Source organism: Myotis daubentonii, chromosome 5 (assembly GCF_963259705.1).
Source record: "Myotis daubentonii chromosome 5, mMyoDau2.1, whole genome shotgun sequence".
Lineage (NCBI taxonomy): Eukaryota > Metazoa > Chordata > Mammalia > Chiroptera > Vespertilionidae > Myotis > Myotis daubentonii.
In genome coordinates, this window is record NC_081844.1 from 31,483,700 (window position 1) to 31,502,213 (window position 18,514).

At 49.0% G+C, this 18,514-nt stretch overlaps 1 protein-coding gene and 1 non-coding gene across 2 annotated transcripts; both read left to right on the forward strand.

Annotated features, from left to right (window-relative positions):
- The first annotated feature begins 5,370 nt into the window (after positions 1 to 5,370).
- EEF2 (eukaryotic translation elongation factor 2) lies at positions 5,371 to 14,991 on the forward strand. Its single transcript, XM_059697165.1, has 15 exons — positions 5,371 to 5,577; positions 6,514 to 6,728; positions 7,546 to 7,727; positions 7,811 to 8,022; positions 8,549 to 8,727; positions 8,887 to 8,992; positions 9,490 to 9,603; positions 9,834 to 9,972; positions 10,130 to 10,325; positions 11,018 to 11,276; positions 11,849 to 11,956; positions 12,669 to 13,022; positions 13,335 to 13,517; positions 13,599 to 13,731; positions 14,277 to 14,991. Exons 1-15 carry the CDS (start codon positions 5,575 to 5,577, stop codon positions 14,468 to 14,470), a joined length of 2,577 nt encoding a protein of 858 aa, XP_059553148.1. The 5' UTR covers positions 5,371 to 5,574; the 3' UTR covers positions 14,471 to 14,991.
- LOC132236337 (small nucleolar RNA SNORD37) lies at positions 8,411 to 8,475 on the forward strand. Its single transcript, XR_009453274.1, has one exon. It is a non-coding gene; the product is annotated as a small nucleolar RNA SNORD37 (small nucleolar RNA).
- Positions 14,992 to 18,514: the final 3,523 nt, after the last annotated feature.

Consider the following 18,514-nt stretch of genomic DNA (forward strand, 5'->3'; position numbering starts at 1 on the left):
CATGTGGAGTACACAGGGTCCCTCTGGCAGGTGGGGTCCCTTCGGCCCTGCGAGGATTGGGCCGAAACCTGCTCTCTGACATCCCCCCCGGGGGGGGGGGTTCCGGATTGTGAGAGGGCGGTTCTTGGGTGACACACCCTGGAATCGGGCTCCCTCCTCTCTGGTTCCGAGGTGCGTCACCCGAGAACCGCCACTGCCAAGTCACTGCAGCTTGGCAGCTCCTGCGTTGATGTCTGCCCCCCTGGTGGTCAGTGCGCATTATAGCTACCGGTCGGACGGTTGGATGGTCGCTTAGCCTTTGATATATATAGACTTTTTACTGTAAGAGATCATTTATTGGGTACATTACAGAGGTAGAAAAAGTAATTCCTAGAAGAAATGGGCTTAGGAAACAAGATATAAAGGAAGGGCCCTTGGATCTTGGGAATGAGGAAGCTGATAGTAACATGCCTGGGGGTTTGGGAGAGGCGGAGTGGAAGGGAAGGGAAAGGCACTGGGTGTGCTTCTGGGAGGGAGAGCCTGGCATCATGGGTTTTTAGTGTGAGTGGCGCCATTTTGGGCCTGTGGTTTTCTCTTGAATATTTTATTTGCAGAATCTGAGGTTCAGAAAGGTTGTGTAATTTGCCCATGGCCACACAGCCACTGAGGGCAGAACTAGAATTTAAATTCAGGATGTCTGGCTTGGGTCAACCAAATCAGAAATACATCTGGAAAATAGTAATGAGGCAGAGCTGCTCCCTGATTAAACCACACCATTTTTATTGTGGTAAAATATATATATATAACATACAATTTACCTTTTGTTTTATTTTTTTAATTTAAATTCTTTATTGTTTAAAGTATTACCTGTCTCCTTTTCCCCCTATTGACCTCTCCCCGGCCATTCCCACCCCCGAGCACATGCACAGGCAGTAGGAGGGTGAGGGCATGTACAATTTACCATTTTAATTGTACAGTTTTAGTTTATTAAGCTCATTCACATTTTTGTGCAACCATCTGCAGAAGTTTCTCATCTTACCAAACTGAAACTTGTCCCCATGAAAGACTAACTTGCCCATTTTTCTTCCCCCAGCCCCTGGCACCCACCCTCCTGCTTTCTGTCTCTGAATTTGACTCCTCTAGGGACCTCTTATAGGTGGGATCACACAGTATTTGTCCTTACGTTGTTATTGGAGAAAAGCATGGATGGTCTTTTTCTGTTGCTAGTGGGAGTGGCGCTCTAGGGGGTACCACTGGAATAAGCATTTCCAGAGGCCCCGATGAGAGCATATGTGGTAGAAAGCTTTATTTGCATGGAATTACATCCTTGGGTTTCCAAAGTCCCATTTCCCTTAATCCAGTCGTGGAAGATGTGCAGCTGGGGATTCAGTAGAGCTAAATGCAAAGCCAGTGTCCAAAGATTCTGTTCGATGGTGGAGCTAGGTCCAGTTTAGTATCGGGCTAGGTGCAGCCCATTATTCCATTGTGTGTGGGCCCACATGGCTGTGGGCCCTGTGGGGAAATGCAGGAGAGCAGGAGCATGAGAGTCCCGCAGCCGGGAGTGCCAGAGGCAAGAGCAAACCAAGAGAGTGAACTCCTTTGTTTAGGAGATTAAATATCTTTTATTTTTTATTTTTATGTTAATTTTATTTATTTCAGAGAGGAAGGGAGAGGGAGATAGAAACATCAATGATGAGGGAGGATCATTGATTGGCTGCCTCCTGCACGCCCCCCGCTGGGGATGGAGCCTGCAACCTGGGCATGTGCCCTTGACTGGAATCAAACCCAGGACCTTTCAGTCCGCAGGCTGACACGGCTAGCGCGGAAATTAAATATTTTAAGTCTTCTCATGCTTGCAGTGGCCATGCCTACTCTGGTCAATGACCGGTTCCCAGGTGTGACTGACAGGAAGGCACCTTTTCTATTTTACCCGGACTTTCCTGGGCATGCATCTAAACTGTAGCTTCCTGGCAAAGCTACCCAAATGGCATGCCTACACCATTTGGTTTTCCCTTTGCTCTTTTCATTATTCATAACTAGGTTAAATTACAACAGTATCATTGTGACTGACTTATTTCATTCAGCGTAATGTCAAAGTTTATCCATGTTGTATTTTGGAATGTCTCCTTTTCAAGGTTGAATAATATTCCATTATGTGTATATACCTCTAAACTATGCCTTTTTGAGTCACTGGTTTCTGGCTCTTACTAGCTGGGTGGCCTTGAGCAGATAACTAAACTTCTCTGAGCCCCAGTTTGCTCCTACATAAATAACCCCTCCAAAGCCCCACTGTGTGGGGAGGATTAAGTGAATTACAGTAATTGATTTAAAGCAGTAGTTCTCAATGTTGGCTGCACATTAGAATCACCTGGGAATCTTTTTAAAATCCTGATTTCTGGGCCTCATCCTCCGGAAATTCTGTTTCTTTGTTATGGGGTGAGGCCACAACATCAGTAACAAAGAAAAAGAATTTCTGGAGGAGGAGGCCCAGAAATCAGGATTTTAAAAAGATTCCCAGGTGTTTCTAATGTGCAGCCAAGGTTGAGAACCACTGAAGGGTAGGGGCAGCATCTAATAATCCAAGGGGTTTGCAGGAACTGCCTCTGGTCAGCAGGGGCCGCTATGGCCACTTCTGAGCCCTCCCTGCACCGCAGGAAGCACATGCGTAGTGGAGTCTCCCTGCAGAGGTCACTTCTTTCACGTGGTTTTTCCTCCCTCCGCCCTGCGGGCCCCCCCCCCCCCCGCCCCTGCGTCCCCTCCTTGTATTTATTACTGCAGACCCTGAAGGAGGCTGTGGTTACTTTTGCTCACTCCTGAACCCCGTGCCTCCTCAGGCTTTTGCTAAATGTGGGTCTGAGGATGGCGGTGGGGAGAGAGGTCCCCAGCCAACATTAGGCCCCTTCTCTGCAGCTATGGGCCTGAACACCTCTCCATGAAGGGTAACAGTGTGTTTGGGGGTGGGGGGGAGAGACTTACATTTACCTATTCCCCCTAAACTTTCCCCCGCTTCTGCAACTTATATTAATTAAATTTTCTCAATAAGCAATCTATTCATTCATTCAAGAGCAAATGCTCCGACCTCTTAAAGGAAACCTTTGTTTTCCTTCTTTGACATGCCCCAATTTGCAAGGAAGTGCTGCGAAGTGCCTGATACGGAGCCCAGCACATACAGTAGGTGCTCAGTGCATTTGAAGATGTGAAACTTTTTTTAAGATTAAACATAAATTTATTGAGAATGGGAAACTGGACACCTATTGCTGAAAACTGGTCAAATGGCACAATCACTTGCCTTGTAAAAATATCGTAAAACCTGTCAGGAACACAGGTGTAGGTGTTTAAAGACCACGGCTTGAGCAGATGGAATTGACATCTGCTGCCTGCCCCTCCCCTCTGCAGCTTTGAGCCTCAAAATATAGTTATTTATTGAGCAGCTCCTGCCTGCCTCGGTTTCACCCTGGGTTAAATGCAGGATGGAGATAGCAATCTTTGCCTAAACGAAATCAGGGTTGGGACATCACTTTACCAAGCAAAATGTGCAATGCATTTGCGGAGGGTGGGGGAGTAGGAGGAGTGCATAGGTTTTTGTGTGTTTTTTTTATAGAATCCAGACTTGCTTTTACATCTCTTTTTGCTGACGCATGTCTCCCCTTTTTCCCAGCTCAGGAAAACCACTGCAGTCCTCTCCTTTTGACAGAGTGCATTTAAAGGAAGATTCACCGAAAGGGGTTTCCTTGCGCTAGTGAAAATATCATTCATCGATGTAAGTAATACTGAGTGCCTACTGTGTACCAGGCATTGAGCTGGGCTCTTTACAAAGAATAAAGATAACGAAATTGAATGCCAATTTGTTCCCTGGAGCCAATGATCTAAAATACAACCATTCCGTAGGGTTAGATGAGGACAAATGAACAACAGTCTTCTTGCACCTCCCCCTGGAGAGGAAGCGAAATGGAGAGTGAGGTTGCCCAGGAAAGGAAGCACTTACCCTGGTCCTGAGAATTGGTAAAACAGTCCCTGAATTAAATGTCTTGTTTTAAAATTTTATTTATTGATTTTTTAGAGAGAGAGGAAGGGAGAGAGAAAAACATTGATTTATTGTTCCACTTATGTATGCATTCATTGGCCACTTCTTGCATGTGCCTTGACTGGAGATCAAACCCAAAACCTTAGAGTATCAGGACTATACTCCAACCAACTGAGCTCCCTGGCAAGGACCTTAAATGTCGTAATAGCAATGCTAGCTAATTGAAATAGCTGATATGTACTGAGAACTGAGTCAGGCACGGTGTTAATCCCTTTACCTGTATTTAGTTAATCCCTTTATGTGTATTTAGTTAATTTTACTCTCCACAAAAGGGAGCACTGCTTACTGTTCATACCCCCGTTGTGCAGGTGAGGAAACTGAGGCACAGAGAAATTCGAGTAACTAGTATAAGAACACATAAAGTGGTGATTTGTTCACTGATATATCCATCTATAGCATAGATATATATGCACCAATAGCAATGCCTGATACATGGTGGACACTCAATCTGCTTTTGTGTAAATGAGTGATGAGCACCTGATTAAAAAAAAAACACTTTTATTTGAAATAATTATAGGCAGGTAGTTTCAAAAGTAGTACAGAGAGATTCTAAGTACTCTTTCCCCACTGTCTCCCAGTGGTATAATTTTACATAATATCAAAACCAGAAAATTGCCTTTGGTACAATCTATTGTAATGTGCTTTCTTAATTTAAAAATTTTTTAAAAATGTATTTTATTGATTTTAGAGAGAAAAGGAGAGGGAGAAAGAGATAGAAACTCAATGGTAAGAGAGAAGAGATTCTCTCAATGGTAAGAGAGAATCATTGATTGGCTGCCTCCTGCACGCCCCCAACTGGGGATCAAGCCCGCAACCCAGGCATGTGCCCTTGGCCGGAATCGAACCTGGGACCTTTCAGTCCGCAGGCCAACGTTCTATCCATTGAGCCAAAATTAAGCTAGGGCTTAATTTTAAATTTTTATTGATTGATTTTAGAGAGAGAGCGAGAGAGAGAGAGAGAGAGAGAGAGAGCGAGAAGCATTGATTTGTTGTTGCACTTATTTATGCATTCGTTGGTTGCTTCTTGTATGTGCACTGACCAGAGATGGAACCTGCAACCTTGGTGTATCCCCTCCATGTTCTAACCAACTAAGATACCCAGCCAGGACTGTATCGTGCTTTTTAATATGTTTGGCATTTTGCAAGCTATGATTAATATTCTCAGCTAAAACGGCACTTTTTGCTTTATGAGCCTGAGTATTGCATCTCAGAGGCGTGCCTCCAGCTCAGGGGCCGACCCCAGGGAAATCCAGGTGCAGAACGCAGATGCATTATCCCGAGGCAGCTCCACCCGCGCCTAAAGGGTTACCTGGGAGCGCACCTCCACGCGCGTGCGCACGACGTCTCTTCGCCCCGCCCCCGCAGCGCAGTCAGATGATCAGCCCAACCGGCGTTCGCCTATAAAAGGCCGGGTGTTGACGTCAGCGTTCTCTTCCGCCCTCGTCGCCGCATCTTCGGCGCGATTCCCTTCTCTCGGATCTACCTGGGAGAATCCACCGCCATCCGCCACCATGGTAAGCAATACCGTCTGGCTGGGAGCCTAGAACGGTGGCGGGGTCTCGGCGGGGCCGGCTCTGCCGGGTCTGGAGTGCTGCGGCAGGTTGGACAGGAAGGAGACATGGCGGTGGCCGGGTTGGCGGGCCTGGGGTTGGGAAAGCGGCGGCCGCCATGTCTGCGCCGTGCTGCTCGCTTCCGAGGGCGCCGCCGTCTCACGGGACCCCGGGCCGGGCTGGGGCTGGGGCGGAGGCGGGGTTGGGTGTTGATGATGTGGCAGACGCTGTAATGGCGGGCGCCGCCGAGGCAGCGGGGAGAGGGGGAGCCGCCTTATGTAACCCACCGATCGGGGGTTTAAGTTCGACTTTGTGTCGGGAACAGGGAAACGGCAAAACCCAGAAAGCCAAACCCCAGAAGCCTTTTTCTAACGTCGTCCTGGCTTCTCACTGTTTGTACCGCCCAATTGTGAAGCCGACTCCGGAGCCACGAGGTGGAGGCTTGCAGTGCGCCAGCTTCTCCACAGATGGGGGGTGGGTGGCATATTTAGGGACCTTGAGGGGTGGGGGGGGCGTCTTGCCCCAGGCGGAAGGGTGACCTTGGGTTTTACAGAACCTGTTGAGTTGGGTAAAGCATGAGAAATCCCAGTGGCACTAGGGGGGAGGGTTTGGGGTAGCTTTATACCGTCCATGTTTTTTAACTGGACACACACGTCACCCCATCTACCGGAAATTGGTTGTCATTAGCCCCAGCCCCAGATTCTGGGTTGAGTGACAGCTAGAAATCTGGGTTCTCAGAAATGGGACAAGTGGCATTTTTAAAGGGGTATCGGCAGAGACGGGGAGTTCGGGTGGGAGTTGGGGTTGTCCCAGGACCAGCCCACTCCTGGCCATGGTGCCGGCAGGATTTCGCTTGAAGTCTTGGTGCCAAGCCTGAGCCTCCCCCTTCCCCCGGCCTAGGTGAACTTCACAGTAGATCAGATCCGGGCCATCATGGACAAGAAGGCCAACATACGGAACATGTCTGTGATCGCTCACGTGGACCATGGCAAGTCCACGCTGACGGACTCCCTGGTGTGTAAGGCCGGGATCATCGCCTCCGCCCGGGCTGGGGAGACCCGCTTCACTGACACCCGGAAGGATGAGCAGGAGCGTTGCATCACCATCAAGTCAACGTGAGCAAGCCTGGTGCTCTTTGGACTGGGAAGGGGAGGGACTCGGCTGGAGCCTGGTGTGGGGACAGACCTCAGACACAGTCCCTTTCCTGAGAGGCCTCTGGGAAGGAGTCTGGGTTTTTGAATGGTGAGACTCGATGAGTTCAGTATAGTGAGAGAGGAAGCTCTGCAGCCAGGGAGAGACAGTGAGGGGAGGGGTATTGGGACTTGCAGAGGGAGAGGGGCTTAACCCAGTGATTCCCCACCCCAGGGAGGAAGGACCTTTTGGCAATGTCTGGGAGTGCCCCCTCCAATGTCACCTTTCTGACCCCGGATGTCAGTGGGGTGAGAACCCAAAGCAAAGTGACTGGAATTGCTGTTTGTTTTCAGTTGGGAGTTTGTGAGCTGCTCTGTTTATCTGCTCTGGGACCATTTCAGCTGGGGCTGAAGGGCACAAGGAAGGGTGAAAGGTAGTCTTCTGGGTTTCTGGGTCTTGCCTGGTCACGTAGTTGCTGTTTGGAATCAGGTGTGTTGAGCTTGGGAGGACCCATGCTGGGGACTGGACAGCTGGGCTCTTCCCTTTGTAGCTGATATTAGGGAGGTGGGCAAGGGCTCTTTCGTGGGAAATTTGAGGTCTGTCTCTAGGGATGAGTAATGCAGTGGAGAAGGTGGTGCAGTGTCCACTCAGGGCTGTGGGTCTTGCTTAGGGATTATTTGTCCTGACTGCCCTTGGGCAGGAACCCCAGGCTGACCTCTGCGGTTTTCAGGAGGACAGTGAAGAGCTATAGAATGGGACAAGTGTGCCTTTCGTTCATCCAACCTGTCCCAATCTCCTTAGGGCCATCTCCCTCTTCTACGAGCTCTCAGAGAATGACTTGAACTTCATCAAGCAGAGCAAGGATGGTTCTGGTTTCCTTATCAATCTCATTGACTCTCCTGGGCACGTGGACTTTTCCTCAGAGGTGACAGCTGCCCTCCGTGTCACCGATGGTGCCTTGGTGGTAGTGGACTGTGTATCTGGTAAGCATGCAGTTTCCTCATCCTGCCTGGGAACCTGGGGGTGTCCCCTCTCTGGCTGACAAAAAATCTGTGTCCACCCCCAGGCGTGTGTGTGCAGACAGAGACAGTGCTGAGGCAGGCCATTGCAGAGCGCATCAAGCCTGTGCTGATGATGAACAAGATGGACCGGGCTCTGCTTGAGCTGCAGCTGGAGCCTGAGGAGCTCTATCAGACTTTCCAGCGCATTGTGGAGAACGTCAATGTCATCATCTCCACCTATGGAGAGGGCGAGAGCGGCCCCATGGGCAACATCATGGTGAGTGTCCTGCCAGCTGAAGTCAGGATCCCTCGACAAGCTCCTGTCCACCCCATTGCATTCCTCCCATCCTTCCCATTGGGTGGGCTGTGTTCTTCCCAGACTGGAAAGGGCTGTGACCTCCCTGTCCCTCTGTGGGGACTGTCCTGGGGGAACCACAAGTCTGGTCCCCTTGGTCTTGGAGGACCTGAAAGTTGTTTTTTCTAGGAATGTTGGGGTGACGAAGGGGGCTGGGATGCTTTTAGTATTGACTTCATCCAACACTTGAGTTTTTGGGGGAGGCTGTGGGGAAGGGGGGTAACCTGCCTGCCGAAGCAGGATAAGGGCAGTTCCCTCTGTTACTGCTAACCTTGCTGGTGGAGGGGATGAAGGCAAAGTTGGGCATCCTGTACATGATGACTAAAATTTCTTCACTTTGACCTGATGGCAATTGATGAAATCTGATGTCTGAAGCCCATGGCACCCAGGGACTTGGTAGCTGGGGTTTCTGTTTGTCCCCCTTCACAGCTTTCTCTTGTTCTCTTAGATTGACCCTGTCCTCGGGACTGTTGGCTTCGGGTCTGGCCTCCATGGTTGGGCCTTCACCCTGAAGCAGTTTGCAGAGATGTATGTGGCCAAATTTGCCGCCAAGGGTGAGGGCCAGCTGGGGCCTGCTGAGCGGGCCAAGAAAGTAGAGGACATGATGAAGAAGCTGTGGGGTGACCGGTGAGTGCTGTAGGGAGGAGCAGGGTGTTCTGCAGCAAATCTGCGAGGTGGGCAAGGACTTGTAGGTGGTGATGTGGGTAGGAACACCTCATGTCTGTGGGTCATTCTGTCTAACCTTGATTTAGGCCCCGTAGCCTAATTGGGTTGGGTCTTCACCAGGTACTTTGATCCAGCCAATGGTAAATTCAGCAAGTCCGCCACAAGCCCTGATGGCAAGAAGCTGCCACGGACATTCTGCCAGCTTATCCTGGACCCCATCTTCAAGGTGAGCTGCTGCATGTGCTTGATGGATGTGCATCCCCAGGCTGCCCTTGGGTCTAGTGGCTCCTGGCAGGGCCAGGTTCAAGATGGCTGCTGGGATATGGGTGAGACGGCACCACAGTAAGGGTGAAATCCCCAGGGCTCCATCCTGACAACTGACAAGATAGGCAGGGGCACACAATAGGGGCCATCAGCATTCCTGGCTGGGGTTGGTTAGGTCAGCTGAGACAGGAAGGTCTGGGTTTTGCTCTGCCAGCCACTGAGGTTTAAGTGATTGTTAGTTAAAATGTGTTCGTGGTCTGTAAGTCAGAATAGACTTTTTTCGACCTATTGGGAGATTTCCCCAAGACTTGCTCTGTCTGGGTCAAGTCCTTTGTGGAAAGGTGAGGATTTTTGTAACCTTGCCTCTCTCTGCTCTGTGCCTGGCCTCAGGCTTCTCAGTTGGAAGCAACTGCAGGCTTCCTAATATGTTCCCAAACCCACTTTGCCATCCCCAATTAGGTATTTGATGCTATCATGAATTTCAAGAAAGAGGAGACAGCAAAATTGATTGAAAAACTGGACATCAAGTTGGACAGTGAAGATAAGGACAAAGAAGGCAAACCACTTCTGAAGGTGAGCATGAGGGGCTGCCCAAGAGTCTCCATCAGGACTCCCTGCCAGTGGTGGGCCCTGGCTTGGCTGTTGGAAGCATTCCCAGCTGTAGCATAGCCACCAGCAGGGGTGGACAGAAGACCTCAGGTGTTTGCATGGCTCTTCTAGAGGGAATCATGCATCTGAGTCACCTTGGTGAGCACGTGATGCTGAAGGCTTTCCTCAGAATTGCCTCTCCTGACCCTCTGTAGGCTGTGATGCGCCGCTGGTTGCCCGCTGGCGATGCCCTGCTGCAGATGATCACCATCCACCTGCCCTCTCCCGTGACAGCTCAGAAGTACCGCTGTGAGCTCCTGTATGAGGGCCCCCCCGACGATGAGGCAGCCATGGGTATGTGGGGTTCACCTGAATGCTGGGTGGGGGCCCCCAGAGCAGCCAGTGGTTAGAAGGCTGCTCATTGCCAAGCTTAAGTGTCTCAGGATTCTGGAAGGCTGAACGCTAAGAGAATCGTGCTTTCTATGGTGGATTATTATTTTTTTTTTCCCAGGCATTAAAAGCTGTGACCCCAAAGGACCTCTTATGATGTACATTTCCAAAATGGTGCCGACCTCTGACAAAGGCCGGTTCTATGCCTTCGGTCGAGTCTTCTCAGGGCTGGTGTCCACTGGCCTGAAGGTCAGGATCATGGGGCCTAACTACACACCAGGCAAGAAGGAGGACCTGTACCTGAAGCCAATCCAGAGGTAAGTGCTTAGCTAGTCATTTGTGACCCAAGGCTGGTCCCAGCCCTCCCTCCCTGCTCTAAGCTGCGGGAGGAGGAGTTCAGAGGGGTTTTACGGGAAGTGCCCAGCAGGATGTAGTGTTGAGCCCTCTGGCCACCTTTTGTTCTCAGCCTGGAGAAGCTTGTCTGGATGAGGAACAACAGGAAGCAGGGGGCTCACTCCCCCTGATGTTTAGGGTAGAATCCTTCCCTGAGTTGGGACAGATGTTCCTGATCTAACAGTGGCAACACAGTTTATTCTTACCTACCCAGAGAGCAGGTGCTGACCTCAGAAATGACAGTCTGACGTCAGCGCTACCCCCAAACCTACTCTAGGCATTGGTGGTGGGAAAATAGAACATTGACCCCCCTCCACAGGGGTTGTCCACACCACACTGCCTTTCCTCAGCCCTGGGTCAGGTGTGTGGAGCCTGCATGGGGGATGTAGGAATGGCAGGTAGTGCTCTGTCTTGGTACCCAGGAGCCAGCACTTTGTTGAGACAGTCACCTGGGTTACAGTGGAGAGCCCAGGCTTGACGTCCTAGGGGGTGGCACCACCACTCAATGCAGGAGGGATGACCACAGGCTCCAGAAGGAAGGAGGCTTTGTCTGCCAGCCATTCCGGGGCCTGGCACCACAGTGGTGTTGCATTGATACCTTTTGTCTTTCCCCCAGAACAATCTTGATGATGGGCCGTTATGTGGAGCCCATCGAGGACGTGCCTTGCGGGAACATCGTGGGCTTGGTGGGTGTGGACCAGTTCCTTGTGAAAACAGGCACCATCACCACCTTCGAGCACGCCCACAACATGCGGGTGATGAAGTTCAGCGTGAGCCCTGTCGTCAGGGTTGCGGTGGAGGCCAAAAACCCGGCTGACCTGCCCAAGCTGGTGGAGGGCTTAAAGCGGCTGGCCAAGTCAGACCCTATGGTGCAGGTGGGTAGGTATACCCTGGCAGGAGGCACCACCACCACCTGCAGGGTCAATTTGTTTTGTCTGAGCTGAAAAGATTGGGTGGTTTCTCGTATAAGAAGGGACTTCTGATTGGAACTGTTTGGAGATTCAGGTGTGTGTGAAACACACACCATCCCCAAAAGAGCTGTGGCCCTTTCTTTTAAAGAGAGAATCATTGATTGGCTGCCTCCTGGACCACCCACACGGGATTGAACCATGACCTCCTGGTTCATAGGTTGACACTCAACCACTGAGCCATGCTGGTCGGGTGCTGCTGCTCTTTTTCGTGTCAGTTTACTGTCCAGGAACCCAGGCCTTGGATCTCTATAGTCTGGCTATAGATGATGGGTTTTTTTTTTAAGGCTAACATCGAGAACCAGCAAATAAAGGCTCATATGACCCCTTGCTTCCCCCCATGGGCTCTGAAAATGTCCCTAAAAACCTCCAGCTAGAAAGGGATGCTTGGAGCCTGCCATTCTCCACTCCCCAGTTCCTTGGGTTGTCCAAGTAGTTCTCTGGGTTTGATTGTTGGATTAACATATGGCCTCTTTCAGTGCATCATTGAGGAGTCAGGGGAGCACATCATTGCTGGGGCTGGTGAGCTGCATCTGGAGATCTGCCTGAAAGACCTGGAGGAGGACCACGCCTGCATTCCCATCAAGGTGAAGCATGCTGTCCCTGGTAGGGGTAGGGATGGATGGCCTGTAGGGACGGCAGAGCCCCTGTCCAGGCTGGGCTCTGAGGATTCCCCCCTTCCCACCCGCGCCTAGGACACGAGGTGACGTCCCCTGTGACACCAGCAGTTCATACACATCCTCAACAGCTTTGCGGTTGGAGTGTGGGGAGTCTGCTTCCCAAATACAGCTTCTAAAGAGCGTAGACATTTAGTAGCCAACCTTAGGCCCGGTTACTGGCCCTCTGTTTTTCATTCTCTGCTTTTCAAATAACTGAGCTTGGATCCGTGTTCATTAAGTCCCTTAAAAGGCATTCCGCTTTTTAGAAATACAAATCCCCCCCCCCCCCCCCCCCCCAGTTAACTGCTTTTTCATCTTGTCTTCCATGTGTCAAAATAGGATTAGGCCAGTGCCTACATTTTGCATATTTCTTTTCAAGTAATAAATGCATAGAATTTCACAAAATAAATTATTCTTTAGCCAGTCCTACTGGCAGTGGGTAGCCCCCCTGCAAGGGAAGAGCTGCATACTTTGTATTTATGCAGAAGTGAGATGTGCATGGCTCTGTGCTACTAAATTAGTCATTCTGAGTTTTTGTGCCCATTGCCCGTCTGTTTCCTGAGTCTCATTAGGAGACCCCTCTCCCTCTCCTGGGCGGTCACTCCCTCCTGCAGACCTGACTTCCATGCTCCTTTTGCAGAAATCCGATCCTGTTGTCTCCTATCGTGAGACAGTTAGCGAGGAATCGAATGTGCTCTGTCTGTCCAAGTCTCCCAATAAGCACAATCGACTGTATATGAAGGCGCGGCCCTTCCCTGACGGCCTGGCTGAGGACATTGACAAGGGTGAAGTGTCTGCCCGCCAGGAGCTCAAGCAGCGGGCCCGATACCTGGCTGAGAAGTACGAGTGGGATGTGGCTGAGGCACGCAAGATCTGGTGCTTCGGGCCCGATGGCACTGGGCCCAATATCCTCACTGACATCACCAAGGGTGTGCAGTATCTCAATGAGATCAAGGACAGCGTCGTGGCCGGCTTCCAGTGGGCCACAAAAGAGGTGAGGGGCCATTTGGTCATCCAGCTGAAAAGTTATTAGCATCAGAGTCCATCAGTGGGACTTCGGCATAGGCCCAGTCTCACCTGTGCAGACTTTTGGTAGGGATGGAATCCCTGGGGTTACCTGTTTTCATTTCTGTTAGTGAAGTGGGGCAAGTGGTCCTACCTCCTGAGAAGGGCAAAAGGTGCAAGGTCTCTGGTTGCAGACCTGGAGGCTGGTATGGGCACAGCTGTGTGACTTGGCCTTTCCCTCTCAGGGAGGACTGCAGTAGAGGCAGGAGCTTGATGGTGAATTTGGCCCCTTCCTCTGTAGGGGGCACTGTGTGAGGAGAACATGCGAGGTGTGCGCTTTGACGTCCATGATGTAACTCTGCATGCTGATGCTATCCACCGAGGGGGTGGCCAGATCATCCCTACAGCCCGGCGCTGCCTCTACGCCAGCGTGCTGACTGCCCAGCCCCGACTCATGGAGCCCATCTACCTTGTGGAAATCCAGGTAAGGGAGTCCTGATTGTCCTGCTGCTACTGGTCCCCTTCCCACCTAGCAACTGCTAAATAGCCTTTTATTGCCTGACAGTGTCCAGAGCAAGTGGTTGGTGGTATCTACGGAGTCCTGAACAGGAAGCGGGGCCATGTCTTTGAGGAGACCCAGGTGGCTGGCACCCCCATGTTCGTTGTGAAGGCCTACCTGCCTGTCAATGAGTCCTTTGGTAAGTGCTTGCTGGGTGGCTCTCAGATGCCCACAGTCACTGTCCCACAGCCAGACTGATCCAGGATAGACTTGTTTCTTGCCCCTTACGCAAGGCCCAGAGTGAGGCAGCCTAATGGGAGCCATGGATGTAATCCGCAAACTGCTCCCCGTTCCCCTGTCCGTTTGGGACTTAAGAGCAGCATGGTTATGTAGGAGGAGAAGGTGGCCCACTCCTTGTGGACCTCTGAATTGATGAATTGGGGGGGAAGTGGTCACTCAGGTGTGTAAATTTGTGAGATCTGAAGATCGAGTCTGGCAGAGAAGTAGCTCAGGCTCACCCTCAGGGTGAGCAGCTGGAGATTGAGGGGGGCCAGCATTACCTCACTTGTTCAGTAGTGGTCTCTGAGCAAGCCTGGGTGAGGAGCAGGGTTAGGGGTTTTAATGTCTGATCCCATCCAGGTTATCTAGTTCTGATCTCTCTGGTGTGAGTGTCCCCACCTTCAGATTTGACCAGTGTACCAAGTCTGGGCTGCCCAGCGAGCCCTGTACCTGCTTCTCCCACAGGCTTCACTGCCGACCTGAGATCCAACACAGGTGGCCAGGCTTTTCCGCAGTGTGTGTTCGACCACTGGCAGATCCTGCCCGGAGACCCCTTTGACAACACCAGCCGCCCCAGCCAGGTGGTGGCCGAGACACGTAAGCGCAAAGGCCTGAAGGAAGGCATCCCAGCTCTGGACAACTTCCTGGACAAATTGTAGGTTGCCCTTCCTGCAGCCTGCCTCCCAGGTGCCACCCCCCTCACCGGCTCATGATCAATCACAACAAGCCCTCATTCTCCACAACATCTTGAGACTGTCCAGACACAGTGCCGCTCGCCTGGCTGGTTCTGGGGCCACTCTGTGCCATCGCTCAACATGAACACTTGATGCTGTTTCTTTCTATATTTATTTTAAGATTTCAGAGGCAAGAGAAATGCCCTGCCTACAGGGACTTATTTGGCTGGTGGGGGAGGTGGGATGGGACACCCAACACTTCTTTCCATTTCTGAGGAACACTCAAATGTCAAAAAAAAAGGAAAAAAATAATTAAAACGCATTAAGAGGTTTATTTGGGTAAATGGCCCACAGTGGATTTTCCCCCAGAAAGGGGGAAAGAATAAGCAGGTAGACATTTCTGTTTGGACAGAAGCTAGAAGGCAGGAAATTTTGTGCAATGTCACCATGAGCACCTCAAAGCTGTATTAGTGCCATTGGAATAATAAATTTGATTATGGTGGTGATTGCCTTTGTCTGTTTTCCTTTTCAGTTCGCTTAGGCTGGAATGGACTATCTTATGCCAGTCTGCATAGCTGTGGGTTATACTGTCATACAAAAAGTTCAATGTAACACTGAAGTGTCAGTTCAAATATAAGACTACCAGGGCTATCTAATGGGATTTGTGTGGTGGTGAACCAGTCTTAACTATTCGGAGGAGCAGCCACTGTCTCTATGTGGCTAGACAGCGGTTGAAATGTTCGGGTCAGTGTAGCCAAGGAACTGATTTTAAGATTTCTTAAAATTGGTCTTTAGACAGCAAGCGGGGGAGAGAAACATCGATCAGCTGTGCCCCACCTTGCCACACAGCATGACCAATGTGGCAACCTGGTGCAAGGCAGGAAACCCAACCAACCACTTGAGCTACACTAGCCAGGGCAAGGAAATATTAAAGTTGTAACATTACATTTTCATGGTTTGGTGGTGTTGGGGCTGCCATAATGGTTAGTGTAGGCATGGACAACTAAATTGTCCCTGCTCATGGAGTCCATGGTCCAATGGGGAAAGCCACAAATAACCACACTTACCACACATGTTCTCTTGTCCAGCTAGACTCTGGACCCTTGGCATGCTCAAGTCTCACCAGACCATTCCTGTTGATGAGAATTTTTTGCCATTATCAATCATTGCTTCACTATAAAATATGCTTGAGTAATTTCATACCTACAAAAGCATTGCAAAGATGTTAGATAACCTCTTGCATAACCACTACATTTGTCAAACCTTGAAAACATTGGTATGATACAATTAACTAGGTGACAGTTTATTTGGCTTTTCCACTAATGTCCTTTTCTGTTTCAGGATCCAATCCAGGATACATTGTATTTCATTTTGCATTTTTACTTAAAGCTTTTATTTTTGTTTTGTTAATCCTCACCAGAGGATATTTTCCCATTGATCTTTTAGAGCAGTGGTTCTCAACCTTCCTAATGTCACTACCCTTTAATACAGTTCCTCATGTTGTGGTGACCCCCAATTTCATTGTTACAAATTGAACATAATTAAAGCATAGTGATTAATCACAAAAACACATATATGTAATTATATATGTGTTTTCCAATGGTCTTAGGCGACCCCTGTGAAAGGGTTGTTTGACCCCCAAAGGGGTCGCGACCCACAGGTTGAGAACCACTGTTTTAGAGTGAAATAGAGAAAGGAAGACAGAAACATTGATGTGAGAGAAACACGTTGATTAGTTGCCTCATGCACATGCCCCAACCAGGGCCTGGGCTGGGGAGGAGCCTGCAATCGAGGTATGTGTCCTTAGCCAGAATTGAACCCGGGACCCTTTGGTCCGCAGGCCGACACTCTATCCTCTGAGCCAAGCCAGCTAGGGCCATTTTGCACATTTTTAGTACCTAGTATTTTGCCAGGGATAGGACTACAAATTGAGAAGTTTGAACTGCATTGGTTTAACTTCAAAAATTTTTAACCAATTCTAAATTAACTGATGACAGTGCCACTTAGAGATGCCTTGCTAGTAGAGCCCCTTCATACTGATGTGTTTTTATAGCTGTTACATTCACAGTGATTCCATTTATAGGGGCTGATGCCTGATGACTTCATTATATCTGTAATGACACCTGAGCATTGGTCTGTTACAAGTGTTTGTGTATGTGTGTGTATTGCTCCATATTTTCATTTTATTTGCTAATTTTAATTGTTATTTTTTGTGGTTGCATTAGGCCAGCAGTTCTCAACCTTTTTTTGGCATCAGGACCCCTATATACGCAAACATTGAGGACCCCAAAGAACTTTTGTTAAAATGGACATATTTACTGATATTTACCATCTTTAGAAATTAAAACTGAGAAACTTAAAAATAGTAATTGATTTAAAAACGATAAACCCATATGTTAACCTATTTTTAGGGAGGGAAGCCTATTTTCCAAACAAAATAGTAACATTTTTGCAAGTCTTTGATGAAATCTTTGGCTTAACAGAGGATAGCTGGAGTCCCATCTGCTTCTGCATTAAATCTGTTTCAATACTGTTGGGGTCCAGCCCCAGCAGGTCCAGGGGTTCCCAAAGGTGTGGACGGAATCAGCGAAGAAGGAATGACAACGGAGTCAGCATTCAGTTGATCAGCATAGCCAGGTTCTCTTTTTATTGTCCTGTTACATCTGTATTTATACCATTTGATCCTCTAAGCATGCCTCTATAATCACATCATGGTACCATGTTTTGGGTAATCTTCTACAGTTCCTTGTTTCATTTCCATAGTTTCTTATCTGACTTTTGCCAAAAATCCTGTCTAGTTCTGTTGATTTTAATCTTGTCTGGGTTAATCTCTGTGTTGCATTATAAGGGCTATTCCAAGGTCACTGGTCTACCGATAGGCTACAAGGAAGTGACTGAAGGAGATTATCCTCTCCAGTAAAGGTTATGTCCTCCCAGCCTCGCTGCTTGCCTTCCCTGGGACTGCCCTGTGTCGGTGGGTCTCCAGGGGTATAGGCTTTGGTGCTTTCCCTGGTGGGCAGATCCCTGGGGATGTGGGCCCAGCAAGTCCCAAATTTATTGCCAACAGTCTTAGTCCAAGTTTTTCATAAGTAGTGCATGGTATTTCTGTAACACTAGGGGTTTTTACTGATTTATTCTCTTCCTTAGTCCTGTTAATCCCTAACTCCAGGGAAATATCCTTACCTGGGGAAACAACCTTTCTCAGGGAGGTGGTCCTGGTTAAAACACATACCGCTAAGAGGGGGAGCAAACATATGCCATATATGCCAGGTCCCTTGAAACATAAGCTGTGCAGATGTTTCTTCCCTGCAGCAACTGTGTCAAGCAGCAAGGGTGGACCAGCTTCCGGCACAATACATTGTTTTGGTTGAATATTAAGGAGATAACCTAGCTTCAGTCATCCCATACTTGAAAAAGAGGAGCATCTTAATACTTGTTTTCAGATAATTGTGGCTATTCTTTGATGCAACACCAAAACTCAACAAGTAGTTTCTTAAAGATTAATTTCAATGTGATATCTGAAATCCTATTAGTGAGCTTTTTATACTGTTACATTAAAATTCATTGGTCTGTCTTGCACTTTGGGTTTTTCCCCATGCATGATTTTGTAACATCAAGTGTTGACTATTTGGAAACACATGGTCAACCAAGTTTGGAGCTTTGAGATGACACATTTCACTAAATACTTGAAAAATCACATTAATTTCGCCGAAACCGGTTTGGCTCGGTGGATAGAGCGTCGGCCTGCGGACTGGGGGGTCCCAGGTTCGATTCCGGTCAAGGGCATGTACCTGGGTTGCGGGCACGTCCCCAGTGGGAGATGTACAGGAGGCAGCTGGTTGATGTTTCTCTCTCATCGATGTTTCTGGTTCTCTATCTCTCTTCCTTCCTCTCTGTGAAAAATCAATAAAATATATATAAAAAATATTTAAAAAAAAAGAAAACTTAAAAAAAAAATCACATTAATTTCATTAGGAAACTGTTAAAGTGAAACTTAAGCAGATTTTGAAAATTTTAATTTTTTTGCTT